This window comes from Eptesicus fuscus, chromosome 20 (genome assembly GCF_027574615.1).
Source record: "Eptesicus fuscus isolate TK198812 chromosome 20, DD_ASM_mEF_20220401, whole genome shotgun sequence".
NCBI lineage: Eukaryota > Metazoa > Chordata > Mammalia > Chiroptera > Vespertilionidae > Eptesicus > Eptesicus fuscus.
In genome coordinates, this window is record NC_072492.1 from 32,305,307 (window position 1) to 32,326,791 (window position 21,485).

At 54.4% G+C, this 21,485-nt stretch overlaps 2 protein-coding genes and 1 non-coding gene across 6 annotated transcripts in view; 1 reads left to right on the top strand and 2 right to left on the bottom strand.

Annotated features, from left to right (window-relative positions):
* The window catches only part of TANC2 (tetratricopeptide repeat, ankyrin repeat and coiled-coil containing 2), a 272,846-nt gene extending 269,945 nt beyond the window's left edge, over positions 1-2,901 (top strand). Inside the window, exon 28 of the mRNA XM_028157430.2 lies at positions 626-2,901. Within this exon, the coding sequence (XP_028013231.2) occupies positions 626-2,585 (1,960 nt within the window). The 3' untranslated portion in view covers positions 2,586-2,901. The remainder of the gene's footprint in view (positions 1-625) is intronic.
* Positions 2,902-10,931: 8,030 nt separating this feature from the next.
* On the bottom strand, positions 10,932-21,485 carry LOC103293155 (transmembrane ascorbate-dependent reductase CYB561). 4 transcript variants are annotated; one of them, XM_054709463.1, is made up of 6 exons: positions 21,389-21,485; positions 14,761-14,972; positions 14,010-14,108; positions 13,730-13,833; positions 13,144-13,301; positions 10,932-12,932 (listed from the first exon to the last, which is right to left on the bottom strand). In XM_054709463.1, exons 2-6 carry the CDS (start codon positions 14,957-14,959, stop codon positions 12,740-12,742), a joined length of 753 nt encoding a protein of 250 aa, XP_054565438.1. In that variant the 5' UTR covers positions 14,960-14,972; positions 21,389-21,485; the 3' UTR covers positions 10,932-12,739. The 4 variants fall into 4 exon arrangements, with proteins under 4 accessions (XP_054565438.1, XP_054565440.1, XP_054565439.1 ...); XM_054709465.1 differs by lacking the exon at positions 21,389-21,485 and adding an exon at positions 21,294-21,366; XM_054709464.1 differs by lacking the exon at positions 21,389-21,485 and adding an exon at positions 21,044-21,225.
* On the bottom strand, positions 12,139-12,217 carry MIR9295 (microRNA mir-9295). Its single transcript, NR_129026.2, is given in 1 exon segment — positions 12,139-12,217. It is a non-coding gene; the product is annotated as a microRNA mir-9295 (primary transcript).

A 21,485-nucleotide genomic window follows, 5' to 3' on the forward strand; every position in this document is an offset into this window, starting at 1 on the left:
TATCTTCGATAGTTCACATCCTAATTTGTAAATTAGAATCTGAGCTGTCTAGTCAGCAAACCTAATATCTTCCCAGCTTTGATGTAGCAGAATGGAGGAGCAATAGTGCTGTGGGATGAGGGGTAGGAAGGGCAGAAGATAGGGTTCTTGCCTAGGATGGAACAGGCCTGAAACTTGGAGCCAAAATATCAAGAATATAACAAAAAAATTCTGCTGTATCAGCAAGATTTTTAAACATTTTAGTTATTATTTTGTTCCTAAGCTAATTGACAGTGACCCTGTAAATGACAACCCCACCCAACCCTCATACTGCCTGGTGTGCATTTGGGCACTAAGAGAATCTTCCTGAAGGGCCTGGCTGGACTGACAAAATGAGGACATTTCTTCACTAATCCCAGAAAGGCCAGAAGGAAGATGGAGGCAGAACGGGTTAGAGAAACATTCTGGACTCCTCTAGAATGACAGCCTACCTGTTTCCTTCCTTACAAATCAAATAAAACTAAAAACCCCCGACTCTGACAGATGCTCCCACAGTTCTCTGAAATAGTGACCATGTTCTCAGCTCTGGGTGATTCCTGTTGATTCAGAATAACTCCAGTTCCTGTGTTTACATTTTGTCAAGCAGACAGTTTGCAGCAGCCTTAGAGGACCTGAACGAGGCCATCAAGCTGTGTCCAAACAACCGTGAGATCCAGAGACTTCTGATGAGAGTGGAGGAGGAGTGTAGGCAGATGCAGCAGCAGCAGCAGCAGCAGCCGCCACCACAGCCGCCTCAGCAGCAGCTACCAGAAGAAGCAGAACCTGAACCACAGCATGAAGACATATACTCTGTGCAAGACATATTCGAGGAGGAGTACCTGGAGCAGGATGTTGAAAATGTTTCTATTGGCCTCCAGACAGAGGCACGGCCCAGTCAGGGGCTCCCGATCATCCAGAGCCCACCCTCCTCTCCAGCCCATAGGGACTCTGCCTACATCTCCAGCTCACCGCTTGGCTCTCATCAGGTTTTTGACTTCCGGTCCAGTAGTTCTGTAGGTTCTCCCACTAGACAGAGCTATCAGTCCACCTCACCTGCCCTTTCTCCAACTCACCAGAACTCTCATTACAGGCCTAGTCCACCACATACTTCCCCGGCTCATCAGGGTGGATCTTACCGCTTTAGCCCCCCTCCTGTGGGAGGGCAGGGCAAAGAATACCCAAGCCCTCCCCCTTCCCCTCTCCGTAGAGGCCCTCAGTATCGGGCCAGCCCTCCAGCTGAAAGCATGAGTGTCTATAGAGCCCAGTCTGGCTCGCCTGTGCGCTATCAGCAAGAAACAAATGTTAGTCAGCTTCCTGGCAGGCCAAAATCTCCATTATCCAAAATGGCCCAGAGACCCTATCAGATGCCTCAGCTTCCTGTGGCGGTTCCCCAGCAAGGGCTCAGGCTACAGCCTGCGAAGGCCCAGATTGTGAGAAGCAACCAGCCCAGCTCTGCTGTTCATTCAAGCACTGTCATCTCCACAGGGGCCTATGGTCAAGTAGCCCACTCAATGGCTAGTAAGTACCAGTCTTCACAAGGGGACATAGGAGTAAGTCAGAGCCGGTTGGTTTATCAAGGGTCAATTGGGGGGATTGTTGGGGATGGGCGACCTGTGCAGCATGTCCAGGCCAGTCTGAGTGCAGGCGCCATCTGTCAGCATGGAGGGTTGACCAAAGAAGACCTTCCACAGCGACCTTCCTCAGCATATCGCGGTGGCATGAGATACAGCCAGACACCACAGATTGGACGTAGTCAGTCCGCATCCTATTACCCGGTCTGTCACTCAAAACTAGAACTGGAGCGTTCCTCTAGCCAACTAGGTTCCCCTGATGTGTCGCATCTAATCAGAAGACCTATTGGTGTCAACCCCAACGAAATCAAACCCCACCCACCAACTCCCAGGCCATTGCTGCACTCCCAAAGCGTAGGCCTTCGCTTCTCTCCATCTAGCAATAGTATCTCATCTGCCTCCAACCTAACTCCTACCTTCCGGCCATCCTCCTCGATTCAACAGATGGAGATCCCACTAAAACCTGCATATGATAGGTCATGTGATGAGCTGTCGCCAGTGTCTCCCACTCAGGGAGGTTACCCCAGTGAGCCCACCCGATCCAGGACCACACCATTCATGGGGATCATAGATAAAACAGCCCGGACTCAACAGTACCCCCACCTTCACCAGCAGAATCGGACCTGGGCAGTGTCATCGGTGGATACTGTTCTCAGCCCCACGTCTCCAGGAAACTTGCCTCAGCCTGAGTCCTTCAGCCCACCATCATCCATCAGCAACATTGCCTTTTATAACAAAACCAACAATGCACAGAATGGCCATTTGCTGGAGGACGATTATTACAGCCCCCATGGGATGCTGGCGAACGGGTCCCGTGGAGACCTCTTAGAGAGAGTCAGCCAGGCCTCCTCATACCCCGATGTGAAGGTGGCTCGGACCCTCCCTGTGGCTCAGGCATACCAGGACAACCTGTACAGGCAGTTGTCCCGGGACTCTCGACAAGGGCAGACATCCCCTATCAAACCAAAGAGACCATTTGTGGAGTCTAATGTTTAAAAGACATTTGTTGGAGTGAGACCCGTATGTTTTCACTGCACATTTTTAGGCTTGGTTTCCACATTTGAGGTAGTTCTCTAGCTTAATTTCTCATGTAGTTTCTGTGTGGTGTTCAGAGGTGGCAGCCCACATGCTGAAATCCTTTGCATGCAGCCGACTGGGAAGCTGGCCTCCAGTGAGCCAGGACTTCAGTTTCTCTTGCTGTGCCCAGCCACATGCTCTCCCTCTCTTCAGATGCCAACGAGGAGATTGTTGTGCCGTGTGCTTTAACCCAGGGAGATCAGACACACTGGTCAGCTTTTTCCAGGAGACAATCGCTTTCACTGATGTTCTTGTTGTGTAAATGTCTGTCTCTTTTTTTACAAAAATAAGATGTTCTTGTTCGTTTTCTTCTAGGAACTTTAGAAAGAGTGTGATGCTCCCTTTGCCTTTGCATTCTGACCCAGTGTTTTCCAGATAGCCAGCCCCAGTGCATTCTGGTGCCCTGGTCTCCCCTTCTGCCAGCTCCCTGCAGGCTTCAGGTCTTGAATGTTCCTTTAGGTTGTTGCTGGTCTTCCTGTGGGGGTGAAAGGATCAAAGAGAAAGAGAAGAAATGTCTGTTAAAGTGGAAGAAAAAACACACCAATGTAATTATTTGAAATACCACTACATTTATTATCCAAGAAGCATTTTAACAACATTTTTAAAACAACCAGCTTTTTAAATATTTTGGTCAGCCAAGAAAATTTCGATAAAAATCATGGATAATTTTTAATAATTCACTGAAATTATTCTTTAGATCTTTAGTCAATAATTACCATTGAAAACTACTGATTTTTCATGGGTGAGGGAGGGAATAAATAAATATATAGGAAGAGAGAGAGAGAGAAGGAAAGACTGTTCTGGATTCTCATTGAAAGGCTGTAGAAAATCTTTGGAGAAATCCCCCTTTAGATCCTGAAGTGTCACAGAGCATCAGATTCCACAAAAAGTAAACTGAAGATTGGCTGGTGCAATAATCCTGTTAGGTTGATCTTCGCCTGGAGCTAGACTGTTCTACTGGCCCTCTTCTTTCTTTTTTTTTTTTTTTTTTTTTAACCCAGATGGTTTTTAGTGAAGAAATTGGTTCTTTGAGAAACAAATTGAATTCTCATGGGACTAAAAGACTTATTCCCAGAATTTGCACCCAGGGCCATTGCAGTTTGTGCCAGATGTTGTCTCATTCCATTTTGAGATCTATAGTTTCATTATCTATTATTTCTTTTTTTAGGTAGGAGTGTTCAGGGAGTGATATTTTGAAAACCAGGCACCACAAAGTGTCTCCTTTCAGGGTGAAGAAGGCCCCCTTTCAGCCTGGGTGGGGGCACATAAGATACCAGGTCTTCTGATCCAGGCACCCTCCACACATCTGTGTCTCGTGGTCTCTAGCTAGGCTGTCCCCTGAGGGACTGAGGCCAGCAGGAGATGAGTGGCAAGAACACTGAAAGCCAAAGCCTGAGCATAGGCCCGGCACTGAGTGCTTATCAGTTCTTAAAGTTTAACCTTCTAAACTCAAACTCAACAAAAATTAGTTCTCTGTTGTGAGGAATCACTCTGCTCTTGTTCGTAAAGGGCTACAGGTAGGGCAACTTCCTGAATAAAAATCCAGGTGGGATAAGACCTGTTTGTAATAGTAAGTGTCCTCTGAAAGCATCGCTCCAACATGCTTGAAGCATGAAATTGAGACCAGAAACACTTCTTCACTAATTTAGATTCTGCCAAATAGATGGACCCCTCTGCCTCCAAGCCTGAAATAGGCCGGGACTTGACCCTGTGCTAGAGGCAACAGCTGGGCTAACTCAAGACCCAGACTCTTTCTCTGGTGCCAAAGGACTATCTGCTCAATGAGAGCAGAGTGGGCATCAGCGTGTCTCTCTCCCCCCCCCCCTCCCCCTCTCTCTCTCTCTCTCTCTCTCTCTCTCTCTCTCTCTCTCTCTCTCATTAAGAAGATGAAAATGTACAGCATTAGCACAGCCTACAGCTGGGAGCCCAGCACCCTCTCACTCCCTCTTTGTCCAGGTCTTAACCCTGTTGGGCTTTTTGCATCTTGTCCCTTTTTAACCACCTCTCACTGAGGAGCCGCTGCTACATTTTGAAAAACTTCTCAGTGTCTTAGAAAAGTGCCCCTGCTTATTTGGAACAAGACACATACATCTGTCCTCCCCTGTCTAGGTGGGTGAACAGGTTCTGTGGTTTTATAAATACGCTACTTCTCCCCACGGTCTCTCTTTCGGTTTTCCAGGATAAATAGGAGATTTTAGGGTCTATGTCTCACTGGACAGAATACCTAAAATGTTGATAAAATACATTTCGTTTTTAGCCATTGGAAGAGGGAGTGAATATCACTACTGGGCGCCAGTTGTTTTTGCCTACAAAATGCCCACTGGACCTTATAGGGGAGGAGACGGAGTTCTTCCTTGTAAGCAGACTGCCTGTGCCCTGTTTTGCTACTTCACTGCCATGGGATGATCTTAGTACTGTACCTGAGAGTTGCCCCTCTCCCAACAGCATTTGCTGAACCAATGTCTGGCTTCAGGTGGGGTGCGGGGCGGGGGGGGGGGGATTTTTCATATGAAACCAGTAAGTTCCTCTCATCCTATTCACATCACCCTGAAATGGAGACAGTGGTGACAAACTTCAGCTTATAGGTTGTATGTTCCGTTTGCCCAGAATTCTTGCACTAATGGGTTTCCATCACGTCATGTCTATAAATGGGTGCACTTTACTGTTTGAATTTGTGACTCTAATACTGAATATTAAGTGTGAGTACTGTCTTCATTAGAAAATAGCAAAAACGCTCTTGTCTTATAGTGTGTTTTTCAAGGAAAAAAAAAGGAAAGAAATCAAGCAGTGGATCACAACATTTATAGCACAAGAAATAACTTGTATATAAGCATCAAAAAGAGTAAGAATTTTTAAATACAAAAAAATATTTGCAGTGATTTTAAAGTGCTTTTCCAGCAATGTTCTTAGGGACTCCTGAGACATGGTTACTTTATTTACTGGATCAGTAAGGCACACAATTAACAATTAAAAAGTAATGTTTATTTACAAAGTAAAGGGAAAACCTGTGTAACATGAGAATTTGGCATGGACAAAATGGAGACCATTTTGTATCTGCTGCTGTAGCTTGCCCAGGTCGCAGGCGTGCACTATTAAAGTCCCGAGTTAATAGAGCACAAGCCCATTTTGTTCTCCCATGTGCCCTCTTTTTAGATGTGTTTAACTTAAACTCGAAGGCTCAGGAAAATTCCACTAATTAGAATCATGTACAGTACCCCAGGTCGTTGTCCAGAGATACAAGTTGGCTGATTTAGTTAAGCCTGGATTACTAAACACTCTTCCTAAATTATTGTAAACAGAACAGTTTAGAGAAAGGGATTCTTAGTCCTTATATTGTATAGTAGTTTATGAAACCCTCTCTAAATATTGGTATTTTTGTATTCCAGAGATGTACCCAATAGAAAAATTAATCAGTATCTAATTTAATATCCTTAAGTATTTTCCTTAAGATTTTAGTCCTAGACATTGGGTTCTGTGGATGTCACCTTGCTTCACCATACTTTACCACTAGGCGTCACTGTGGCTCTACACAGGGTTGTCCAGTAGCAAAGAAAGGCAGCATCTCCTCCAGGGGCTGCCTCTAGGGCAGCAGGCTGGCCCATAGGCTCTGAGGGTTCCGGAAGGCGAGCAAAGGTCTGGAAAGGGGTCTTCACACATCTAGGCCAGTTGTGAAGATGAGCTCTGTGAACACTCCCTGCTTTGGACCTTCAGCCAGGCAGAGGCTGGGAGAAGGTTGGCCAGCACTCCCTTGCTCTGGTGGATGGGTATGTAGAAGACCCCTTCTTCCCCGTGAGCACCCATCTCAGTCCCTCTTGGCCTCCAACTTTTATTAACTCCAGAGGTGTCACAGTTGGATGGTTTGATTCAAAGATAGTTATTTTTCTACTGCAGAAATGCCTTGGACAAAAGCAGTTGGTCACTGAATCTTTGCCACAAAGTGGAACAGGCTCTCCTGGGGGGTCAGGATGTGCCTACCCCTGTCCCAGTCTCACCCACCTGCCTCTCTGTCCCTGGGCTGCCCACTTCCCAAGCTAGCCTGCAGAGGCCGCCTGCTGCTGCTCCCGCACGGAGGCCGGAGCTGCCCTGTTGCATGTGCATTGGGAGGTGTGGCTTTTTCTCCTTTTCCTTTAGGAATTCCAGACTGACCATCTACCATGACTAACAACAATGAACAAAGGGCTTAGGGGTAAGAGCTACCTACAAAGACGTGTCATGGAAACCTTCACCATGCAATGCCTTGAACTCAGCTCTGGCTGCTCCCAAGAACAGGTGGCTGGCTGGGGGCCTGGACACAAGCACAATGGGGCTGGTGGAGCCATGTGCAGCGCTACTTGAATCACCACCAGGTCTTCATCAACTCCTTTTATAACAGACCACTCAAGGGCTGAAGTGTCGGTAACCTGCATTTCGGTGTCCAATGCCTCACAGCTGAGCCACCCTGAGATGCCTGTGGCCACATGATGGCCACAGTCAGAGCTTTGAAAGTCAGTACCAAATGAACGCATAATTGGACACCAAAAATCAAGTGTTACTTTCATGTTTCCTCACCCAACTCATCTCATTTCTTCCTGCTGACTCCGTGATATCTCCACTAAGCTGACCTGTCAGGTTTTAGCTGGATGCGTATAGATGCAGGCCAGCATCGCTTGTGTTTTTTCAGACAGACCTACTCTGTGGAAAGGAAGGGGCCTAGCTGCATTGTTTTTCTAGCACTTGCTGGCTGGGTTTTTCTTTTGCCTAATCACTAACCAAAACACTTGGTTAGGGGGACTCAACTCAATCCCTTCTGTCCCCGGGACCAGACAGTTAATTCTGGAAAATTCAGTACTTGAATGTACCTGCCTTATTGTGTACCAACTTAACTGGAAAAAAGTTAGAAATGCTGGCTCTAGATCTCTACTTCATTCACAGGTTATTTTGGAAATCTGTAAGTTACACTTCCTATTCTGGCCTTGTTTCTCTGTTTTGTTTTGTTTTCCTTTGGCTGATTCCTGCTGAGTGGGGCCGGTTCCTTGTCAGGCTCAGGACAGGTGCCGTTCTCAGGCGTGGCCTCCCTTCCGTACAGCACAGCATCTCCGTCTCTGTTCTGTCTCCTCCAAATCCAAGATGATTTCAATTAGTACAGACATGTACAGTCTACAATTAAAGAGTGATTTGTACTAATATGATTTTGATTCTTCCTCCTTTTGCTGTCCTTTCAAGACACTTGCTGGAAAAAGCTTTAATGCACTTAGTTTTCCTTTAGGTTTTCTATAACTCAGATGTAAAGGACTTTCTCTGTACAGTATATATTATCCAATGCATGTTTGTTCTCTATCCTGATATATTGAACACCACACAGTTGTGAACTCGTGCCGTGGGGAGTCCCACACCCACCAGAGGCATCTAGCCCCCTGTGTATAAGGAAGGCATTTCCTTTGCTGTACTTGCTTGAGCAGTTTTATTGTCTGTACATGTGAGCTGTGTGAGATAGATGTGAAAAGTTAAGTGAATGCATTTTCCTGCCCATGTATACAGATCGCCATCTGTACAATGAACTGTATGTATGAAAGCAAATGTACTTATTTATAAATGGGTAACACTTGGAAAACCATGGCGTTGTGGTGCTTTCTCCTTCCGTGACTCTCCAGGGAGCTGGCTCAAGCTCACCCTCACTGAGGCCTGCGGTGCCGAGGAAGCTCCTGAGGACGACTCTGGCGGGTTAAGGCGAAGGCCAAATGCGAGATGATTTGGCTGGTCTCTTGGGAGACCTTCCGAATCACCCCTTCAGGCTGTGCTCACGGGGTGAAGTGCCTGAGCACCTCCTTGGAGTTGGACACTGATGGGCCCTGGAGAACCGTGGGCCAGAAAAGGCCGTCTGAGGGCCTGTCCGCCGAGGCTCACCGCGTTTGCTGAGAAAGGGAGGCCTTTTCTTCAGTGGGAGGTTTTTCTCCAGCCACACCAAGCGAGCACTGACCTCGGTTCATTTGAATAGCTGAGGTGAGGCTGCACCCAATCCAGCTGCCGTCCCAAAACCCAGTTAGAGCTGTTAGGTTAGCAGCTGTGCCCGAGGGTAGGGGGCAGCCCTAGCTGTCCCAGGGCTGGCTCGGTCAGCGCTGGGAGCCCACTGCTTTCAGTGGCTTTATATTTTCTTCAGAAATCTGGCCGGAAATTCCAGTCCTCGCCATGCAGAGAGCTAGACAGATGCACTGTGAATGAAGAGGCTGCAGATTTCCTGAAACTGGCTGTGAAGGCTCATTATCTTGCCTACAAAGTGGCCAGCACTGAGTCCGGCCCCCTTTCCTGCCTAGCTCCTACCTCTGTTTACTTCAGGGACCAGCAAGGAAGGAGACCACTTCCTCTAGACACCGGATTGTGTGAACAAACATGCCTGCTGGGTAGCCACTTCCATTTCCCCCATGCGACCAAAGCTGGGGAGCAGAAACCCGGGGTGCACAGCCATCCCGGCCTGGACGCCAGGACTGTTGGGAGAGGAGAGGACCCGAAAGAACCACCTGCTCATCTGAAAGCCATTCCTGGGCAGCCAGTTAGCTCATTAAAAAATAAAAGTAAGTGGTTGGCAAGAGGGAAAAAGAGCTTTTTAAGGATGCCTGGGACATTGGAAGAAAGGTGAAGGTAGTGATTCCTAAAAAGCTAATTGTTAAAAAGGAACTTACCCTGAACCTGACTGAAGAAACAGCAGCAGCAACAGCAAGGTCTTTGTCGAGTCCCAGAAGTCCCGAGTCAGACCGTCTTCCCCTTATTTCCATTCCCCACAGGCGCCCGTTAGCAGCTCCTGTAGCGCAATGCACCGCTGCACACGCGCCCACATGGTAGCCAGACCCCCTTCCACAGGCAGAGACGGGGGCGGCACGCAGCGTCATCCTCTCAGCTTTAAAAATGGGAGCTGGAGGAGTCGAGAAATTTGGGGACTGAGTGTGTCTGTTCCCAGGAACAAGGATGGGGCACTCATAACAAGTGTATTGTCTGGGAGGCCCCGTGGTGAAAGGGGAGGTCCCACAGGGAGGCCTTGTTCAGAGCCATGGTGATGGGCTCTTCTCCAGATGCTGTGGATAGGGACTAGGCATGTTCTCTAATTGTTCTTCACGTAACCTCTGACAGAGGGCAGCATTCTCTCCAAAACACAAATGCAGAAGCAGAGACACAGGCAAAGGTGGGACTGGCTCAGACCGGCCTGCACGGTTTCCCTGTGCCAGGCTGCCCACGTGCTCTGAAGAGGTGGCCCAACAAGCAAGCAACCTGAACAACCGCGGGAGTACGGGCAGCGGGTCAAGAAGGACGCTTGGAAAACGCTGCTTTGTGCTCCTTTGGAGAAACAACTCTGCCGAGGTCAAGAGGGGTCACTTTGGCACGTGTAGGGGCTTCCAGGCCCTGTGAGGAGGTGGGTTCCTCCTGAGGAGGTGAAGGAGTGACACTGGAGGGAGGGGCGTCGCCCTGTCTGGGCCCTTTGAATGTTCACAGACACAGAGACCCCTCAGTCTCAGAGGCTCGCACAAAGGCCAGAGAGAGAGGGCACACTCACAGGTCAAGGTGCCTCTGCCCTCGCCCTGAGAGCCCACAGCCCTGACCCTGACTGAGCTCAGCTGTGGCGTGTATCCAGCAACGTGCTTTGCATGCTTTTAAGCAAATGAAGGTCCACAGAGAACCTTGATTCGGGAGAAAGACTCTTCAGCTGCATAAAGCAGAGACCTCTGCAGCTCTGGCTCAGACACCACACTGCAAAGGAAGGAAATGTTAGGAAGAATTTGTGTCAACAAAGGACTGTGACCACATCAGAGGCTTTGCTGCAGGGTCCCCGTGGAGTGAGCTAAGTTGGGGAGTCGTTTTAAGTGACAGTGCTTTTCAGGAGCACACGGTGTATTCCGTCCGGTGAGATCCCACCCAACGTTCCCGGGACCTCAGTTCCCAAAGCTTTGCTCTTCTTAAGGCATAAAGAGGCATATTTTTTAAAAGAAAAAGGTTAGTGGAATACTGGGGGGAACGTCTTGCTGAGGCCTTTATCAGCCCCTTACAGCTCCATCGTGCAGGCCACTCGAGGGGCGAGAAGGGGGTTTCCCTCATCACATGGAGGAGCCTCCCACCAGGCCCGTGCCTGGGCGGATCTGGGCTGTTTCTGAGCCTGTGCTGATACCATTCGTCACTGACCTGTGTGCCCGCCTGGGGACATCCTATTTCTCTCCACCCGGCAGAACTGCCTTCGTGTACCTGACTGCCGAAAGCACTGGCTCCTTATTGCCACAATAAATGACGATAACGGGCGAGACATCTGCTGTAGACATTTATTGAATCTCCTGGTGCATCAACACTACATTATATTTCACAAAAGACTGGCCACAGGCAAAACACGATAAACTACCGCGGGTCAGCTTTCGGGGGCATTTTGGCTCCTTAGTCACCCAACATACACTTTGGCAAACAGACTGGTTTACAGACTTTTCTCGCGAATCCAAGGCTCCGTTTCTCTTTGCGGCATTTGGGCAGGGGCGATGCACAGTTTCCTTTGGCAGTTTGTCTAGGGTGGGGTTTTCTCACATGTAAACATTGACTACACAAGTGTGTGCTCAGCGATGAAAGAACTGATGAAGCTGGGCCCCCACTGAGTGCACCATCTAAACGGGCCAACACCCTCGTCCAGGCAAGCGGCAGGGGAGGCGAGGGGGCTGGGGGGAGCCCATGCGGGGGAGGGCGCTGGACCACCGCCACCTGCGGAGAAGTGGCCTCGCCGGAGGCACCGAGTGTCAAATCTGAGCAGCAGAGAAGACTACCCCCTTTCTCTAAGGCAGCATGTAGCTGTGAAAAAGGCAACGGTTAAAAAAACACACGCTCGATTTGGAAATGTTATTAGCTTCTTCATTTAAGTAAACTGTCTGTCTGGAACTGTGTCATGCTCCTCAAAGCCCAGAAAATGAACAAAACAAGGAGAGAGCACTCGCCAAGTCCAAGAAGCACAAGATCGATGCTCTAATCACGTTATTTCTAAACTGAAGCCAAACAGTGACTCAGCTAACAGCACAGCACATGTGTGGGGTTGGGGGGTTACTGTGATTCCGACTCAGTCCCCACTTCCTGCAGGGATGGGCCCTGGACGGTCAGGGCAGATGAGGCTGTCCTCCCCAACTGAAGCGGGCAGCCCCACCTCCCCCTGAAAGGGAAAGGGGGCGGGAGGAGCAGCTTTTCATTTATAAAAAGGTCGTGCCCGCAGCCTCTGGTCAGAGCAGTGCCTGCCTGGCTGGTGAGCATGGACAAGGGGAGCTGCAGGCTGAGCTGCAAGGTAAGCCACCACCCACAGCAGCCTACGCAGGGGCCCTCTCCCTCCTCTTCAGCTGCCGGGGGAGGTTTGTCTGTGCCCCATCCCCTCTCCCAGCAAAGCCATCCTGCGGGCAGAGCTAAAGAAGGGAAGGCTCAAGAGCACAGCTGGGCGAGAGCCGTCTCCAGAGCTTCCCCGGGGCCAGTCCCGCCCCTCTCCAGGGGAGCCTCACTCTGAACACCCACATAGTTTACAGATAGGATCACTGGCTCCACTGCCAAACACCAGGCTCGTTCGGACCACGTGTCCCCCAGGCTAACGAGACTCCTGGCTCGAATTCAGTTACACAAAGCAAGTCTTGGCTTTGCCGGCCTGTCACTGAGGCCCAGTTTCCCCCACAGCCCTAGGGCTCTGCCCTCACCCACTGCCTCTCCTGGGGGAGCCGCTCGCCGACTCCTTCAGGGGTCTGAGCTTCTGCAACCACCCAAACGCCTACCCAAAGCTTCTCCACTTGAGGGGGTGATGGGGACACCAGGGGCAGGGTCTGCGCACGACTAACAGGGCACTAAAGCATCTGTGAGGAGGGGGAAGCAGAGGTGGCCAAGCCCTACAGCCCGGAAGCCATTGCTCAAAGAGGCAGGCTGCCCCCATGGTCCCCACCCACTCCGGTCCCCACCTGCTCTGCCCAGCATCCTGGGAGCCAGGGAGCCTGAAGGCAGCCCCCGAGGCTGTGGGAGAGACCCCTGTGATAACGGGGACCAGAGGCGGCCCTGCGGCCAGGCCCCACACTCAGGCCCCGCCACCCCCGCAGGGCCCGAGCAGCCCGTCACTGGGAGCTGGGGCTGTCGCCCTCCGTCAGCGTCTTGAAGTCCATGGAGAGGGCTTGCTCTTCGGCCTGCGGGGGGCGCTTCCATTCGGCGCGTGTCAGGATGTAGAGCACGACCAGGGCGAAGCCGGCCAGCAGCAGCCCCAGCACGTTGGCCAGGACACCCTCGGGCTCGAACGTGCTGTACTTGGCCCTGCAGGGTCAGGGTGGGAGGGAGAAGCCACCCCCGGGGTCACCGTTAGGCCACATGCCATTCACGCCTGAGCCAGAAAGATGCCTCGGTCCAAGCCAGCCCCCCCCTCCCCTCCCCCCCCCCCCCCCCCCGGGAGAGAAAGCCACTGGGTGGCTCACTCCCCAGAGAGAGCTGGCTCAGAAGGCAGAGGCCCAGGGGGCAGGCCACTCACCCGAGCTGAAACAGCAGCGCCTCCTTCAGGCCCAGCAGGGCTGTGCCCACACACAGGAGGAAGATGGAGGCGCCAAAGAAGATGTGCAGGGGGCGATAGCGGCTCCGCAGAGAAAACGAAGCTCCAGGGAACAGGAAGAAGCTGAAGCCCACCAGCCACTGGAAGGGACGGCGAGGAGGGGACCACGCTGGCCATCGGCTCACCAACCCGAGGAACCCCTCACCCACCCACGGGTTTCCGCCACTGAGCACTCAGGGTAAGGTCCTGGCCTCAGGCCTGGTCTCCTTGGTCATTCCTGCACCCTCGGGGGGCTGGGCCTTGGCCAGACTACGTGGGTGTCAGCTGGAAGGGCGCCAGGATCCGAGGTCCCTCACCCCTAAAATCCTGGCTTAGACCCACCTCAGAATCTGAAAGCAGCATCCAGCTGTACTAAAGGACTTTCACCTGAGGGCACGCACCCTGGACAATGGGGCACACGCACTATTTCAGCTCCTTCCTCCCCACTCCTCTGCCTGCCCCCCCCCCCTGGCTCGCCCTGCCCCCTGCCCCCCCCCCCCCCCACAGCTGTGGGGCGGAAAGGACTCACCTGCACAACGTAGAGAACAAAGGCAAGGATGCCACACCAGCTGTGCAAGCTGTACAGGTCAGCATAGCCCTTCTTCCTGTGGTAGTCGAACACTGCCACCAGGCCTGGCCGGAGACAGGGATCACGTGAGGATGGGCCAATGGGGGAAGGGAGAGGGCCAGGTGACCCAGGAGAAACCTGACTAGCTGGGACTTCTGGGCTCCTGTCCCAGCACCCACTGTCCCCACTCCGCCTGGGATGCCTGGGAGGCAGGGAGGCAGGGCTGTGGCCAGGAACTCACCCACCAGGGCGATGATGAAGGCAAAGCCGTGCAGCAGCCCGTGCAGGATTTTGGTCGTGCGTTTGGCCTCGTTCCTGAAGACACGGTAAACCAGCAGGGCTGTGGGAGTGAGAAAGGGAGTCAGCACCCTCACCAGCACCAGGCCTTCCTGCCTCAGCAGCCAGGAGACACCCGGGGCTGAGAGCTGATCTGAGTCAAGGGCTTGTCCAGGTATCCCAGCTGCAGGGAATGGAGGAGAAAGCTGGCTCCACCCCCAGGGCCCGACACCTTCTGGTCAGGCAGCCTGTGTATTCCAGGATGAGTGTTGGGTTCATCATGCAGTCACACGGAGGTGCCCCCAACTTCTGAGCTCCCCTATGGCTGTGAGGGCCCTCAAATAGTCCGATATTGAAGCCTGAGCCACTCTTTCAGCAGGCAGGGTGGGGCCTCGCTCCTACCCAGAGAGGACTGTCCAGCATTCCTCCCCGCCCCACGCACACTCACTTTCCCCCCAGGCTCCTCCCTACGAAGGGCACACACACGGGGGGGGGGGGGGGGGGGGGGGCTCCTTATTGAGGCCAGAGATGCGCGAGCTGGGACACGTTGGGAAGGGGGAGAGGAGGAGCCACCACCCATGTCAGGGCTCCTGTTTGGACTCCCAGGGTCTCCAGGCTCCTTCTCTGACTGTCCTTTCCAGAATCTTAGACCTCAGGGGTGATGGGGTCACAAAGCACCCCTCTGGGAGCGGCTCCAGGGAGCTCGCAGGACTCACCGTCTCCCTGCAGGAAGACCAGGCCTATGACCATGCAAAGCGGATGCACGTTGAACTGCAGGGCGCTCTCCCAGGCAATGCCTCCCCGGTACAGACCCAGCCAGGCGCCGGTCACCGCCACCACGGTGAGGCCCAGCAGCTGGGAGAAAGCCACACAGTAGGGCAGCCCTCCAGGGCGGGGGCTGGCACGGCTCTCCATGCTGAGGCAGCAGCTGCGGGAAAGACAGCAGAGCTCAGGGGACCGCCACAGCCTCCAAATGACACGGCCCAGGCCCCGCAAGGCGCCCCCCTGCCGCCCCCCTCTCTGCTGCCCCACACCCCACACTCTGGGCTAATGCGTGCTCACCAGCCTCTCCCAGCCCCTCCACACCCACCCCCCATTTTCTGAGAGCAGCTCAGTGGGAGAGCCGGCTGTCCTAACAGGAAGGAGTTAGTAACACACACTGCCTACAATAAATACAAATAAGCAAAGAGAAAACCTACAAAACCTCCGCATTTTCATTTACACCCTTACATCCTTTTCTTCTAGAAATGCATACACATACTTTTATGGAAACAGGATCACACCAATTTCTAACCTCCTTTTCTTTCTTTAATCCTCACCTAAGGACATGCTTTTATTGTTTTGAGAGAGAGAGAGGAAAGGGGGGGGAGGGAGGAAAGAAGGGAGGGAGGGAAAGAGAGAGAGAGAGAGAGAGGGAGGGAGAGAGAGAGAGAGAGAGACATCGATAGGCTGTCTCCCACACACAGCCGGAAAGGAGATTAAACCTGCAACCTAGGTAGGTGCCCTGACCAGCAATCGAACCCACCACCTGTTGGTATACAGCAGTGGTCGGCAAACTGCGGCTCTGTTGACTAATGAGTTTGCAGACCACCGGGATAGGGGCTTAATCACAAGGAACAACAACAGCCTCTAATTATTGGAATCAAGAGTCTAGATCAGTGATCGGCAAACTCATTAGTCAACAGAGCGGCAAACCGAGGCTCGCGAGCCGCATGTGGCTCTCGAGCCACAGTTTGCCGACCACTGGTATATAGGACACGACACTCCACTGACTGCGCCACCGGCCAGGGCTCACCTGCTTTTTTAACTCAATGATGAACTGGGCGGCTGTTCACTTGTTAAACACCAGCCCTCAGTGTTCTTTGCCCACCTGCCTGATGAACGCCTCGCTGGGGAAGCGGAGACCCGGGGGGGAGGCCCAGGTTCTTTTTAGGTCTTAGGTGCATTGTGTCAAGTCATCTCCCAGAAACACTGCCGTGGCGGTGGGAACACCTGAGTCAGAAACCCCGGCACACAGGGGTCACCTCCACACTGGTGGCTCCTACAGCTAGTGCCAGTTGTGTCCTCCCCCCAAACCAAACCCCATCTCTCACTGTCCGCTAACGTCTCTACCTGGACATCCTGACACACAGCCCCTCCGAAGCCACAGTCCTCTCGCGACCTCCCAGGGAACCAGAGCGGCCGTCCTCCTAGTCCCAGCGCAGACAGCCCACCCAATCCCGGGGTCCTCCCCAGGCCTCTCCCCATCACGTCCCTCCTGGCCATCTTCATTGTCACCACCCCAAGCCAGGGCGCCGAGCTTCTGCCCCATCTCTCTACCCTCTTCAGTCTGTCTGACCCGCCACAGGAACAGCCCCTCATCCCCGCCAGGGAAATGCCAACTCCGTCAATGATCCTCACTCAGGTGCCACCTGCAGCCCAGTCCACTCGGGAGACTGTCACTGTTCCCGGGCTAATGACACAACCTGTGTTACTCCCCACTTCACGCTCCTGTGCGCCGGGATCCCTGCTCCCTGCAACTGCCCCTCTTCCCCTCCCACAGCACCCCCACTCCACCCCCGCCGCCCCGCACCAACCTGACACGGGCGTGTGCTCATCACTTCATCCCCCTCCGCCCTGTCCCCAAGGCTGGCCTGGCGCTTGCTCACCCTTGTTGGTGTCCTGCTTCCTGGGCTCCCGCGGCCTCTCTGCTAACAACCCTGTGAGCTCCTTGAAGGCCTCACTCTTCTGTGTCCTGGGGGTCTAATGCCCTGCCCGACTCCAACAAGGAAAATGTGCTGAAGAGAAACGCTGTCCTGTCCTTTATTAGATTCACCCCAGAGAGCCCGGGCGGTCAGAATCTGATTAGCTCTGAATTAGGAAGGACAGCGGGAACCTGCTCTGCCCCCGGGCCGGCCACTCCTCTCTAACCCAAGGGGGATGACTAGCAAGAGCAGAGTGGGAGCTCAGGCGGCCAAGGACGGTCGCGGGGACCTCAGAGCCACTGGGTGGTGAGGCCAGCCAGAGCCGGCGCTTTTCCCACCAACCAGTGCCCTAAGGAGACAGGCAGAGTGGAGGGGAGACGTGTGCTTGCAGGAGGACAGGGCCCTTCATCACCAGGGAGCCCCTACTCTGTCCTCGGCACCTCCCGCGGTCTCCCACGTCATCTCTGCAATAGCACCATGATAGCAGTATTATCCCCATGTGACGGATGGAACTGGGGCTCAAAGAGGATCAAGGACGTGCCCAAAACTATCAGCAGCAAGTAGCTGCTCAAATCAACTGTTTGTTCACCTCCTCCCTGCCGGACGCACTGCTGGAGGCTGGAACTACACAGGAGAGGCCCTACCTCAAGCGGCGCAGCGATAACTTGCGGAGCAGACACAGATTTCAAAGTGAAAGGGCCGTAAGAATTCAAGCCCCAAGTTACACTCGGCTCCAAGAGCACTTCCCACGGTCCACGCGGAAGAGCGCCTCCCTACGGAAAACGCTCACGCGGCGCCTCCTCTGGCTCGCCCCGGATTGGCTGGCTGTGGGTGTTGTGACTTTGCCCATTCTGATGCCCAGTCACTAGGGGACAGGTGTCACGCCTTCCGAACACTGAAGCCAATCCGGATCCGACTGGGAGCTTGCCAAGGAAGGTGCTTTGAAGCAGGGCCCCGAGGCAGTGTCTCCCCGTGTCCTCCTCACCCTGGGGGGACCATGCTCCTAAGGCAGTTTAACCCACATCACATGACCACTGGTGCCCCCTGTGGGCTGACAAGCGCAGCAGGGTGGGAACAGCGGGTTAGGAGAGGAGGGATGGCAGGAAGGCTAGTGTCAAGACCTTCGTGTCGAATGCTCCAAAGGCAGCCCTCTGGGTCCACGTGGACCCTGGTAGCTAGGCATCCAGCCAGAGACAAAGAATGCCCTTTGGAATTACGGAGGCCCAATCTGTTTCCCTCGTCCCCTTCCAATTTAAGGGTGATTCTCAGCCCAGGTATGAGGGGTGACCGGAAAACTCACCCCAAGCCAGACCAGCCCACCTCTGGCAGGCCTGTGCCTCGCCGCCTACAGGTGACCTAAGCGTGAAATAAGATCTAAGCATGAAAATCCAGATTTACAGAAAAGACAAAGTGGTGAGTGGTTCTGTGTCTGACAGACGATGAACTGGGGGATGCCTTCGGCAACGGCACTTCCCCATTGCTTACTTGGTTCAACAAAATTGACAACCGATCTTTGTGCAAAGGGGGGCTGCTTCCAGTGTGGGGGGGTTCAGAGGAGACACCTCAAGGCTGGATGGAATCTGACCTACCCACAAGCACGTTTGCATTTGAAACCTTGACATCATTGGAGATGCTCTCCCTCGTAAGCAAATGCCTTGGGGTCACGCTCCTTCCTTCCCCAATGGGGAGAGCAACGACACTCTTCGTCCTTCCTTCCTAGCTGGGTCGGCCCCCCAGAACTCTGGCAGTTCTTGGGCCTCCCTTGTCCCCAGAGCGAAATGTGGGCAGCAGCTTCAAGGGCCCGGAGGCAGACACTCTCCATCCCAGAGGTTTCCGTTGCCCAGACCAGTCTTGGAGCCAGAGGGGGCCCAGGGGGCCCCTCACAGGGCCACCGCCTTTCCTGTCAGAGCACAGGCTGTGGTGCCAGATCTCTGGCAGCTCCTCAACAGCCACTCCTCCCTCCACGTCCACCTGCGTCCGACTCCACGTAATGAAATCAACAGGGACAGGAGCCGCCCGCAGGGCTCGAACGTGCTGAGCGTCCCTCTCCCTCCCGCTGCCCACTGTTTCATTAAAAGGTCACCAGGCCTAATCTCGTGGCGGGGACCAGACACTGCGCACGTCCTACGGCCTGGCCACTGCCCTTCTTATCAACAGCAGGGCTTTAACTGAGTTAGAACAGATTGTGTTGCGGGTGGGGCTGGATCTTTTCTTGATGGGTGAGGGGGGAGCCGGGGGATAAAGTTCAATTTAAATGAGGCATGCGGCCTGCTGGGCGGGCGTGAGTTTGACATGCTAGCCCTGGAGTGTCCTAGAACAGTGGTCGCCAACCGGTGGTCCACGGGCCACTGGTGGTCCGAAAGGTTGGCGACCGCCGTCCTAGAATATGACGAAGGAGAGGCAAAACGAGGGCTGGGCTGCGAGGTAGGGCACCTTCTGACCAGCCCACCTCCCGGGAGCCCCCAGGAAGAAAGCAGAGCTGGAAGTCAGACACTGAGTCCAGTTCTCCGTGAGGTGCAGGGGACTCTGTGCCAGGACTCCATTACTTGTAGGGACGCCCCCCCCAAAAAAAAAAATGTCTTGATTTCTGTTAAAATCAGGAGGAAAAATAAAATTTTAGGGTTGAAGAAAATGTTTTAATTTTTACTCCAATCTGGATTATATTTGTCTTTAAACCAACCCAGTCATAAAATACCCTATTTATTTGCTATCACTGTTATGGGGAAGGGTCCGAAAAGGCAAAAGCCCCCTGGGCCCATGCGAGTCACAGTTCGGCCCTGCTCAGACGTGTCCGTCTCCCCTCTGAGCCGGCTTCCCCGTCCGGAAGGAGGAGGACGCCGAGATCCACTTTACTGGCCTGAAGCAAAGATTCGGTGGGACCGGCCTGTACCCCACCTCGCACACTGCCTGCCACGCAGTAGGCACTCAGGCAACAGCCATGGAACAAAAGCTAAATCTGGTCTTAGTAGGAAGAGCCACATTTCAAAAGCTGTTGACACCCGTGGTTTGGGGCCACAGAGAGCCGAGTAGCGCAGACAGCAAGACCCTCTCTAATAAATCCACACTCCCCTCTGTCCCTCATCAGCCATCCACTGAGCAGAGCCCCCCGGCATCTGGGGTGATTCTTCCACCAACGCTTTCTACGGCTGCCAAACCACCCCAAGCTCTGCCTGCCAAGGGAAGCAGTGGGACAAGGAGGTGGTTGCACTCTGGGTTCAGGAGGCTCCTGGGGGGGGGGGGGCGGGGTATGAGGGTGTGATGTGGTTGCAGCCCTTCCTCTGTATGGGGCTCATCTTGACATTTACACGTTGCCTGTATTTTCTGCCTCAATCCAATTTCACAGGAGAAACCAAGGTACCTACAAGAAGGTGGTAAAGCTTTTTTTTTTTTTTTTTTGCTCTGAAAATACAGGAACAGAATCGAGCTTCATTTAACGAGTCTTTAGAAAATTCCCCACGATCACCAAGGTAGAATGAATGAGAGGAGAGGGGCCACCACTGGGGGGGAGGGGTGTGGCAGGGGTGCCAGCCTCTGAGGACCTGCCAGGACTGCAGGCTCCACGTGGCTCCCAGGCGGTGCCCTGGGGGAAGGGGCCCGCGGGGAGGGTGGTGCCCTGCCCGCCCCCAGGTGCCAAAGGCCTGCGCAGCTCCGTTCTGCACCTCCTGAGCCCACAATCCGGGGCCCACCCACCAACCCAAGGAGTCAGGATTCCCCCAGTGATTAACTCCCACTTTCACACCACAAAGCTGAGGGTTTAGGGGAAGAGGAAGGGGTCTGGACACGCCGGCCCTGCGACAGGGGAAGGGAGGACAGAAGCGAGGCGGCCGGCGGGAGGCACGCGATTGGGCAGTCTCCGCTCCAGGTTTCAGAAGACCAATCACGGCAAACGGTGTGGACCCACTCGGTCTCCTTCCTCCTCTCCCCCGGCCCGCGAACACGGCCCGATCTCGGCCACAGGCCCTTCCATGCCAACTTCCGCAGACACGCGCCCGGAGGAAGCCGGGGCCGAAGGCTGGCCGCCCGGGAAGGAGCAGACAAGCTCGTCGCCCTCGGGCCTCGCTCGGTCGTCCCCGAGCCCGGGAAGCAGACAGGTGTGGCGGCGGGAGAGGCCCACGGAGACTCGCTGCGCTCCGGGAGCCTGGCCCGCCGGGCGCGGTCGGAGCGCACCTGGCCCGCCGCCCCCCGGTGCCCTCCGCCGCACACACGCACGCACCTGAGCCCCTCCCCGACCCTCGCGGGGCGCCGCTCCCCCAGACCCGGGCCGCCTACCTGGCCGGGTGCCGGGCCCCGAGCTGGTCCCCGCCGCGCCGCCCACCTGCCGGCCTGCTCCCCGCGCCGCGCCCGGGCCGCTCCGCCGGTTCCGCGAGTCGCGCCGCCCTCGGTGCCGCGGCGTCGCCATGGCGACCGGGCGGCGGCGGGTTGGCGGCGCCGCGGACGACGCGAGGAAGGTCAAGCGAGGGGGGTCGCGGGGGTGGGAGTGGGGGGGAGGGAGGCCGCGGGGTCCGGAAGTGCCCCCAATGGTCTCCGGATCTCGGGACAGGGTCCTGTCACATCCCAGCCCCAACCTGGAGTCCCGCGTGGCAGGGGCGCAGGGCGCAGGGTGCTGGGGGGCGCGCAGGCGGCCCCCGCCACCCGGCCTTTCAGACCCAGCGCAGGTAACCTTCTAATCCGGGGTCTCCCACGTTCGGGGGCGCATGGTGACCTGCGACCCCGTGGGTATGGGGGGGGGGGGCCTTCTCGGCCCAGGCTCCTGGGAA